Source organism: Nerophis ophidion, linkage group LG02, assembly GCF_033978795.1.
Source record: "Nerophis ophidion isolate RoL-2023_Sa linkage group LG02, RoL_Noph_v1.0, whole genome shotgun sequence".
NCBI lineage: Eukaryota > Metazoa > Chordata > Actinopteri > Syngnathiformes > Syngnathidae > Nerophis > Nerophis ophidion.
Window position 1 is genome coordinate 55,055,839 of NC_084612.1, and position 11,564 is coordinate 55,067,402.

The following is an 11,564-nucleotide window of genomic DNA, read 5'->3' on the forward strand; positions in this document are numbered from 1 at the left end:
ACAGCTGGTGGTCCACCTCTGACCAAACAACTGGTAGTCCTATTCTGCACCATGTGGAACAAAGGCAAGCTGCCACAGGAGTTCGAAGACGTCTCCATCGTCCATTTATACAAATGCAAGGGCAACAGGCAGGACCTCAACAACCCCGCGGCATTGCCCTGCTGTTTGTAGCAGGAAAGATCCAGGCCGGAATTCTGCTAAACCGCCTGACGGAACTTTTTGAACACGAAGACCTGCTACCGGAGAGCCAATGTGGATTCAGGCAGGGTCGTGGTACAGTTGACTTGATCTTCGGCGCTCGCCAACTCCAAGAGAAGTGTCGAGAACAGAACGCCACTCTATACTCCACCTTTGTAGATCTGATGAAGGCCTTCGACACTGTCAGCCGAGCGGGTCTCTGGAAGATCATGGCCAAGTTTGGCTTCTCAAACATTTTCTTAAACATGGTCTGTGAATTCCATGGTGGAATGCAGGCACAAGTCCAAGACAACGGCGCATCATCTGAGCCTTTCCATGTGGAAAATGGAGTCAAACAAGGCTGTGTTCTGGCACCCACTCTGTTCAGCATGATGTTCTCAGCCATGCTGACAGATGCTTTCCGGTCTGGGGACATTGACCTGTGCTACTGTACTGATGGCAAGCTGTTTAATCTGCGAAGACTCCAGGCAAAGACAAAAGTAAAGACCACCAAGGTTTGCGACTTCCTCTTTGCAAACGACTGTGTCCTGAATGCTTCCAACGAGCTGGAAATGCAACTGCGCATGAACAACTTCGCCACAGCATGCTCAGACTTTGGACTAACCATCAGTACAAAGAAAACAGAGGTGATGCATCAACCTGCTCCTGGAGACCCGTACACTGAGCCCCTCATTAGCGTGAATGGTGAAGACCTCAAAGCTGCTGAAAAGTTTGTCTACCTGGGTAGCACCTTGTGACGCATGGGCAACATAGACGAGGTAGTCGTGCATAGGATAGCGCATGGAAGTGCTGCATTCGGCCGACTCCGCAGTTCTGTCTGGGAGCACAGAGGGCTCAGCCTACGGACCAAACTAAAGGTGTATCGTGCTGTCGTCCTACCCGCCCTGCTGTATGCCTGTGAGACCGGGACGTATACAGCCGGCATGCTAAACAACTCAACGCCTTCCACATGAGATCCCTCAGGAGGCTGCTCGACATGAAGTGGCAGGACAAGATCCCAGCTACTGAGGTCCTCCACAGGGCTGAAATGGAGAGCATCTATGCCATCCTCAAGCGTTCCCAGCTGAGATGGGCTGGCCATGTCTGCCGTATGTCAAACAAACACCTACCAAAAATGCTTCTATACGGTGAACTGCACCATGGAAAGCGCTCACGCGGCAGATAGCGAAAAAGCTTTAAGGACACCCTAAAGACCAGTCTCAAGGGCTGTGGTCTGAACCCAGAGAATTGGGAAGCCGTTTCCCAACACCGTTCAAACTGGCGCGCTGCAGTCTGGCAGGGTGTAGCAGACTTCGAGGAAAAACGCATCCATGAAGCCGAACAGAAGCGACAGCTACGCAAGACCAGAGACTGTTCCTCCCTCTCAGCCAGCCACCCCAAGCCATAACCTGCCCTCACTGCAGCCGGTCATTCCGTGCAAGGATTAGCCTCATCAGCCATCTTCACACACAAATCAACGTGAAGTCACCTGGTCATCTTTGAAAACAAAAGACAAACATGACATGTTGTATTATGCCAAAGTAGCCCATTTAACTGCCTCTTTATGCTGCTTTGCAAGACCTGTGTCACTTGACTTCTAACTTCACACCTCACTGGCTGCTTCTGAGACAGGATCGATTTTTGACAAAGATTTTTTCTGCACTGAATTTTTATACATTGCATTTTTATCCACAATATTTTTTAACACTGATTTTTTTTTTTTTTATGCTGAATTTTAAAACACTGACCTCAAATTGAGCCTAATAATTATGCTACTTTTAAGCCTTGCTATATTAGACAGAAGTGACTCAACTTTTGCTATGTTTCATTTTTTTTTTCCTGGAAAGTATTTTCTATGTCCTGTTGGCACACAAATAATTGTATACATAAATAAATAAAATGGAAGCTTAATATTTTAGCCATACAGATTAAGCCTCCGCCATTATGTAACCAAGTTACTTGCCTCTTTTGTACATTAATTGTTCCTGAAACTTTTTGTTGGAATGTTTCAGATCCAAGTTTCATACTACCCCCCTGGTCAGTACCCCAGTTCAGGCCAGCAGTACCGTGTGGCCCAACCCATGTCCCACCAGGTCTCTTACCCTGCCCAGCGCACACAGCCCATGCCTCAACCCGCACAGCAGTCAGGTCTGTACATTATTCCAGTACTCCATGTAAATGTTATTACTGTCAGTGGCAGTTTTGTGTCTTTTTATCCATTGAAATCAGAAAGGACACGCAATTCCGGATTTAAAAAAAAAAAAATTACCGCCTGGTTTGCTTTTTATTTTTTTTAATTTTATGGTTTATTGCTTTCCGCCAGTTTTGTTTTGTTTGAATGGCGAGAATGACCAATGGAGTTATTTTCACTTTCACGGAGGTTGCTTGTGTGTTGATCGACTATTGACAAACCCGTGGAACTCTTATTCTTAGTGAAGGTTGGCCAGTTCCACATGGCTTTTGGTCAGCACGACCTTTATCTGCAGTTTTTGACAGGCAAACAAGTAAAGCAGGAAACTACAATGATTCTAAACATCTAAGTATCTCGCAACTGGACCATAAGGGCTTTGTACCATCATTGTGTCCCCCATACTAGTTCTCAATTTGTTGTGTCAACAGGTCTCCAGACCATGATGCCCAGCCAGCAGCCGAGTTACCAGGGCATCATTGGGGTGCAGCAGACCCAAAACCCTGCTCTGCTCAATACCCAGAGAGCTGGCATGGGAGGGCAAATGCAAAGTATCGTGGTTCAGTACCCACAGATGCCATCCTATCAGGTACCAAGTTAGCTTAGTACGCAGGTGTTCAACTCAAGGCCTGGGGACCAGATTCAAAGTGGATTTCTGGCCATGTTAAGAGAATGTTTTCCTTCCTTTTGGCAGAATATGAACGCCTTAGAAATCACTAACTTTGACCTTGGTTCTGCTAGAAGAGGATGACACAATGTGTTTCCTTATCTATGCACTCTCACATACAGTACATATCATTAGTGATGATGTCATGAGCCTGTAAAGAGAGTGAAGGAGGAGAGTGTATGTCACATACGTCAAGTTAGCTCTCAGTTTCCATTTCTGGCAGGGCAAAGTTACCTCTAGACTGTTTCGACATTTAGATAGCTTGGTTCTTTCTTTCTCAGCGCTGGTATTTCAATTGTTTGTACTTACTCCTGTTTCCTGAATACATTGTTAAACTTCAGTTCTAGTCACCTCTAATCATTAGACAGTGTAAAATAAAATAATCTGGGATGACTCAACTCTCCTAAAAGGGGGGGTTCCTAAGAGCCACGTCATTCTTTATGGCCTGTTACATCATTTAAAGTGGCCTGTGAAAGTCTGGTCTGGTTCCTGGTTCAATCCCCACCTTCTACCATCCTAGTCACGTCCGTTGTGATCTTGAGCAAAACACTCCACCCTTGCTCCTGATGGGTTCTGGTTAGCGCTTTGCATGGTAGCTCCCGCCATCAGTGTGTGAATGGGTGAATGTGGAAATAGTGTCAAAGTGCTATGAGTTCCTTAAAAAAAAAGGTAGAAAAGCACTATACTAGTATAACCCATTTACCATTTACATATATGTATATTTACTTATACATATATATACACACATACATACATACAGACACACACACACACATATATATATATATATATATATATATATATATATACATACATACAGTATTATATATATATATATATATATATATATACATACATACAGTATATAATGAATGTGGATGTGGAAATAGTGTCAAAGCGCTTTGAGTACCTTGAAGGTAGAAAAGCGCTATACAAGTATAACCCATATAGCAGGATAATGCATACATTTATCATTTGTTTTCAAAACGCTTACAAAATAGTGGGACCCCAAAAATTTACTGTGGGACTCAATTTTTATGACTTGATGGGGTGCCTGGGACCCCATTTTGAAAATTACTAGCGCCAACACTGATGGAGTATTGGTGCATGCAAAACAGCATCAGGCAGCTGTGTTCTAATAATAATCAAATATCATCCCGGGGGCCATAGATCTTTCCTTCGCAGGCTGGATCTAGTCACCGTGACTTACAATTTCAAAGACAGTTATTTATCAGTCTGTTAGTAAAACTTGTAATTTTCGAAATCAATTGCCTATGCACATTTTGTAACAAGGCTGTCTTATATGTTCCCTGTTACAATCTGTGTTAATCAAGACTGTCATAATTGCGAAAAAACAAATTTGACATTGCTGGTCTAATCCGAAGTACGCTTCTTCTTCAGGTGCCAGTTGCGAACGAGAATCAGCAGGTGGTGCAGCAGCAGTACCAGCAGCAGGTCATGGTGCCAGTGAGCCAGTCAGTCCAGGGACCTATGCCTGTTTACTACAGTGTTATTACGCCCACACAGCAAAATAGCACAAGGTATGTAATAATTGGCACCCTCGTTATATATTTATAGAGTCAAGGGACAGGGTTGTTTTTTTCTGTGACAGCACCGCCTGCTGGACAAAAACCTAATTGTGTTTGTACTTCAATGTCCAGCCCTTAATGATAGAAATGGATCTGCAATAACCATAAAGTTGAGTCATTAAGCTATCTTGCCACTTTTGTTTGTCTCTAAAATGCTTGAAGTATGTTATGTTGTCACCTGCTTAATTAATGTTTGGGTTTGTTGTATAATGATGTTCACAGGACATACCTGAAAGCATGTTTATAATTTTTTTTCTTTTTTTTTGCAGCCCATCTGTAGGTTACCTGCAGCCCCCCAACTCTGAACAGTATCAGATCACACCATCGCCTTCTCCATGCAACCCTCAACAGTTACAGCAACAATATTCAGGTAACTTCTTGACAGGAAAACAGTAATCTGTTGTGATCAAAACCACAATGTTGCTGCCCATCATTGTCTTTTAGCTCTTCTGCCAAAACCAACCTGTAAAATCAATAGTTTTAAACCTGATGCAAACATCACTAACATTGCAGTTGTAAAAAAAACAAAAAAACTGAAAAGGTTAAGTAGTTGAAAGTTTAGACAAGCACACATAGGATGCAATGTTTGCAGGTAGATAATAAATACTGAATTAGGGATTACCTGAAAAAACACCAACGAACTATGCACAGTCTTGGCCATCTGTGAATGACCTAATGCTTTTAACCTCTGCTCTGGTTATACAGTGTATACACAATCAATCAATGTTTATTTATACAGCCCTAAATCACAAGTGTCTCAAAGGGCTGCACAAACCACAACGACATCCTCGGTAGAGCCCACATAAGGGCTAGGAAAAACTCACACCTTTTTTTTTTTTTTAAAGGGAAAAATTAAAACTTCTTTTTCAATAAGGAGCAATTTTAAAAACTGTGCAATATTCATGTATCCAGAAGGAGCTTCTGTAACCTATGACCTGTTTTAAAAAAAAAGAAAATTCCCCAAATAGCACACACGTTTAAAATCAAGAATTGTATTGCATCTGAAATCGATTCTGAATTTAATTTTTACCCAAAGGAATCTGAATCAGCTTGAATCGTTAGGTGCCTAAAGGTTTTATTGGCCAAGTATGTTTGACAAACCTTTGTAGACTGTGTTCTCTCTGTTCAATACAAAAAATAAGGAAAAACTAACTCCTCACACCCAAAGTATTCAGTAGCTAACAAAAATGAGTACCGAGTTCACCCCTCAAATTTCAGCAGCCATTTTGTTTTATCAATACTATACAAGTTAAACTTGGATATAATTTTGGGTTGTTAGCATGAAATAATAATAATCCCTTGAGTACAGTTCATAGGGAACTTGTCCACATTGTGGCCAAAGTGTCAATATTTCATGTGAGCAGTTGTCATCTTGGACTAGCATGTGGAGCAGTTTCATAAAGGAGTATATTATGCTATGTTTCACACATTCACAGTACATGTTAGTTTGTTTCTTTCAATGTCCCACCAGCACATGTGCAGCCATAGCTACAATTAAATGGGTTGTACTTGTATACCGCTTTTCTACCTTCAAGGTACTCAAAGCGCTTTGACACTACTTCCACATTTACCCATTCACACACACATTCACACACTGATGGAGGGACCTGCCATGCAAGGCGCTAACCTGCACCCATCAAAAGCAATGGTGAAGTGTCTTGCTCAGGACACAACGGACGTGACGAGGTTGGTACTAGGTGGGGATTGAACCAGGGACCCTCGGGTTGCACACGGCCACTCTTTCACTGCGCCACGCCATCCCTTATGATACAATTGATCAAATGAAGCTCCAGCTGTTGTTTCGTTTAATCGTTTGAAGTGTGAAGCAAATAAAAATGGATAAAATCTAGACAACAGGAAGTTGCCACTCACCCGCTGCATTAGAGCGTACATGAAAGCGGAAGTATATTTTTCATTTTAATTTATTTTTTTTTATTATTAATGTACATGTTAAAAATGCAATTTCAACGTCGTTGATGTGTATTTATTTTGAAAAACATGAATAAAGGTAATGGAAAACAGAATATTTTTTTTATAAAAGTCCCATTGCTCAATTATTCGAAATAAATAATAGATGGATTCCGCGATTTAAAAAAAATCGATAGCTGCTGCCCCAGTGTTGGATAATATGTAGATGAGTAAACACAATCATGGCAAAAAATACAATGATACAATTTCATAACATAAATATTCACCAATTTGAAAACTATTTATTGTACCACCAAAACTCAACTTGAAATATAAGAAGCTTCTTAACCAACAGGAAGCAATACGTGATGATAGGAGAACAAACATCTACACAGCTAAATATATCTTGTCGTGTACCTTAAGGATCAATACTGGGACCAAAATTGTTGAATCTTTAAATGAACATTTGTAAAGTTACAAGGGACTTAAAGTTAGTATTTGCAGATGACACAGCTGTGTTTTGTTCAGGAGAGAACACACAAAACCTAGTACAAATAACAGAAGAAATGAACACATTAAAAAGATGGTTTGACAAAAACCGACTATCTTTGAATATCAGTATAACTAAAATAATGCAGTAGGAGGGAAAGTCAAACACAAATACAAATAGACAAAGTAGACATTGAAAAGGTAAAATAAACACATATTTGGATGTAATAAAAGATGATAAAATAAACTTAAAAACTAATGCAAAAAACAACAGCAAAAAAGTATTTAATTAGAATAATAACATAATGAAATAACAACACTTATTCTCAACAAAAGAGGATAAATCCACTTATGTACGTAGTATGTGGATTTTCATTATGGAATTAATTTTTTATAAAACTGCTATATGAAAAACAGTAGGATTAAATAAGCTCAGTTTCTTCACACTCTATTTTGGACTTTCTGTAAACTGGAAATTTGTGATGTTGTATTTATACTATATGTATTTATGATATAATTACACTGTAATTATATTGTATGCATGTCTGAAATAATTTAAAACTAACACATTTTTCAAAGAACAACCAGATAGAAATTACTAACACATAAACAACAGTTAATATGATAAGATCCATCCATCCATCCATTTACTACCGCTTATTACCTTTGAAGTCGCGGGGGGCACTGGTGCCCATCTCAGCTACAATTGGGCGTGAGGCGGGGTACATCCCGGACAAGTTGCCACCTCATCGCAGTAATATGATAAGAGTAACAATAAATTAAAATAACAATAAAAAATATAAATAAAAAAAAATCAATTAATTGTATTCGTTTTTTTTACTTTCCACACATTTTACCACCATAGAGCGCGTGCTTTTTGTGTCATTAACACAATTTTATCAAAATCAAATCAATCAATCAAAGTGTATTCATATAGCCTTTAATCTCAAGTGTCTCAAAGGGCTGCACAAACTCACTACGACATCCCCTGATCTTAACCCACAATTGTTTGTTAATTAAATGTAAAAATCTCACATTTCTTGATGCAGTACATTTTTGGACAATTTTAAACAATTGTTTAAGTCAATCAATCAATCAATCAATGTTTATTTATATAGCCCCAAATCACAAATGTCAAACATAATAATTTTGTAAATGTATCAATAAGTATATTTTGCTTGTGTAAGGTACTTTTTCTATACCTTTAGTCAGACTGGATGTGCTCAGCGCTGTTATTGTGAAGGAGGAAGCATGCTGCTGTCCTAAGCTGACAAATTGACGATTTCTCGAGTTGCGACTGCTTTCCTGTTTGCACATTGATCTTACATAGATGATGTCGTTCACAACAACACAAGCAGGTTAGATGTGTTGTGGATGTATGGATTGCTTTTGCTAACTATATATTTGTAGTTTTATTCTGTGTTTTCCAAGTGCCCGTCTAGACATTGTTTAGTTTAGAACGTGTTTTGGGGATGAATGAGTGGTCCCAGGCGCATTATTTTTCTAAACAAATGTTACTTCTCCTCACAAAGATTTGCCTCACACTTAATATCAATTTCTGTGATATTCTGCGTTTAACAGCTGATTCTGTTTCATTAGCTAATGTTGATTCTGTCGGCGGGTACGTTAACGCGAAAATCATATGGCCTTACTTTTTTAGCGATGATACATTATGCATACTAGCGCTGTGTCAAATAAAAAGTAGCAACCATGGTGAGATCCCAAACTTCTAGTAGAGGTGGTCTTCTTCACTTTTTCACATTTTTACAAGCTCAGAAATTTGCATGCATTTTGCACGGCCCAGTCGTTTGCTTTTTACGTTATATTTTTATGATAATGAGAAGCCCAAATCGAGATGAATATTTGATTAATTGTCCAGCTTAATACCCAACTCTTGCCATTAGGGAGAATAGCATTATTTGCATTACATAATTTCTGACCAGTTAAGTTAAATTGGGCAATTCCTGATAATTTTTCGCGGCAAACAAATGTGCCATGACCCAGTGGTTGGGAATGTGGTCTAATCAAAGGATTGATTGCAGCCGGAGTTATTACAATTGTTTGTGTTTTGTTGTCTCTTAGCAACACTCCTAAACAGCCTTGTGTACGTCATTAATGCGCATGTTTAAAATTAGAATCCTTGAAATGGCTGCAATGTCATTCAAATATGAGACAACTGTGCATCTATCTGTCATCAGGAGTTCCCCCTCCTGGTCCTGGAGTCATGGTCATGCAGCTTAGTGTCCCCAATGGATCGCAGCCTTCCCAAAATCCTCCGCTAGTCCAGTGGAACCCATGCAAATACTACAGCATAGAGCAGAGACCCGGAAAGCCTGGGGATCTCTACAAACCTGAAAATACTTCACAGGTAAACCAGAACTTACTCAAACAGCACCGTAGTTTCACTGTAAGAGCATATGACTTCTGGTACGTCTTCTATCTTCTTCTTGTCTGCAGGCTAGCACCCAGCTGACAAGTCCTCTGCCCTCGCCGACCCAGTCTCCTACCCCGTCTCCCTCTAGCAGCGTCAACAGTGTCTGTCCAGGCCTCGGACCATTACCCCTCATTCCCCAATTCCCACGGCCGGGTGGGACAGCTCAAGGTGTGACTTGAAACTACTTTATTACAAATGCAAGGCACCAGCTAAGAGAACTTATAAATGTAATTGCAGTAGTTCTACTTGTAACAGTGTAAATAAATGGCATATGGGTTATACAAGTACAACCTATTTATCATTATACTTGTATAGCGCTTTTCTACCTTCAAGGTACTCAAAGCACTTTGACACTATTTCCACATTCACCCATTCACACACACATTCACACACTGATGGCGGGAGCTGCCTTGCAAGGCCCTAACCATGACCCATTAGGAGCAAGGGTGAAGTGTCTTGCTCAAGGACACACCGAGGGTGACGAGGTTGGTAGAAGGTGGGGATTGATCCAGTAACCCTCAGGTTGCTGGCACGGCCACTCCCAACTGCGCCACGCCGCACAGTGTGCAAGGGGTTGATGTTCAGTCCATGGTCATGTAACACACGGACACGTGTTTGTAAACCAACAATCTCTGCTCTAATGACATTGCATTGTCAATATGCACATGCTCTTTCCCCTATTTTCTCCAAAGTAATGATTAAGCCGTGCTTCACCTTTTGGGGTCACACGACCGCCTCTTCAAACAATCTTTTTAGTTATACATGCACACGTTCAAGTACCAGTCAATGCCCTGAGAATGCAATGACCTGGATGAATGACAATATTTACAGACCCACATGCACACAGCATCAACTCCACTAGTCCTAAAGGGAAACTGCACTTTTTTATTTTTTATTTTACGCATCGTTCACAATTACTATGAAAGACATGAGAGGGAAATCTCCTGAAGGAATCAATAAAGTACTATCTGTCTATCAGATGAATTTTTTTTTACTGTATTGTAAATGTTAAATAAACGTAAAATAAAAGTCGGCTTACAGTGGAGTCAATGGGAGGTCCTCTATTTCGCCCATTAAAATCTATTAATTAACCATTCAAAAAACGCCAAAAATGCCACACTGAAAAAGCTTAACTGGGCTGGGCGAAAGGGCCTTTTACTAATATCTCTATTTTAGGCCATGTCACGATACACCATATATATGTGGATATTTTGCTTTGCCTTGAATGAACACTTGATGCATATTATCACAGCAGTATGATGATTCTATGTGTCTACATTAAAACATTTTTGTTCATACTTCATTAATATATGCTCATTTTAAACTTTCATGCAGAGAGGGAAATCACAACAAAGTCAATTTACCAAAACTGTATTTCCCGCGACCCCGAAAGGGAATAAGCGGTAGAAAATGGATGGATGGATGGATGTATTTATTAAATAGTTATTAAGCAATGGCACAAACATTCATGTCATTTCTAAACAGAAAGTGCAAGATTGTCAGAGACATTTTAAAACAAACAATTAGTGCACTTTTGTGCATGATGTCACAAAAATTACATATCAAAACAACACTGAATTAAAGTGTACTTTTTTTTACAGAATGCCACTACAATAGTTTAAAACAAATAAAGTGCACTTTTGTGCATGATGTCACACAAGATATTTCAATAAGTGTCACATAAAAATGAGATGCATATCAAATAGTATATGTTCTTCACTATGTGGTAGGCTCCCGCGAACGTTATCTCCTTCTGTTGTTGATTTTTTTTTTTTTTTTTTTTCATACTGTGTTGATGTGGAAATTTTTGCTTGGGCATTTTGTTGGTGTGGCACCGTCCGGAGAAGTTGAGATGCAGAGTTTCAAGCACTCTTCATTCTTTAGCGGGTGATTTTTCAAATGATGCTACACATTAGCAGTGCTGCTACTTTTTGTAGTAACACTCTTGCCGCATAAATGTTGAACACATTCTCGCCTGAAGCCAAACCACCACCAGACGATGCACTCCGTGCTGTTTTTCTTGGGAATTAATTCTTCCTTCATTTGTTACCAGTGTCGCACCTTCTTTTGTATTACCACTTCGCTAGCATCACAGCTAGCGTTACCATGTCG

At 39.9% G+C, this 11,564-nt stretch overlaps 1 protein-coding gene across 17 annotated transcripts in view; it reads left to right on the plus strand.

The window, feature by feature from the left end:
* The window catches only part of LOC133542506 (R3H domain-containing protein 2), a 173,661-nt gene that overhangs the window by 134,556 nt on the left and 27,541 nt on the right, over positions 1–11,564 (plus strand). For all 17 annotated transcript variants that reach the window (XM_061886724.1, XM_061886764.1, XM_061886716.1 and 14 more), the window contains 6 exons: positions 2,190–2,325; positions 2,797–2,954; positions 4,434–4,573; positions 4,891–4,991; positions 9,217–9,386; positions 9,476–9,620. In XM_061886724.1, the coding sequence (XP_061742708.1) occupies positions 2,190–2,325; positions 2,797–2,954; positions 4,434–4,573; positions 4,891–4,991; positions 9,217–9,386; positions 9,476–9,620 (850 nt within the window). The remainder of the gene's footprint in view (positions 1–2,189; positions 2,326–2,796; positions 2,955–4,433; positions 4,574–4,890; positions 4,992–9,216; positions 9,387–9,475; positions 9,621–11,564) is intronic.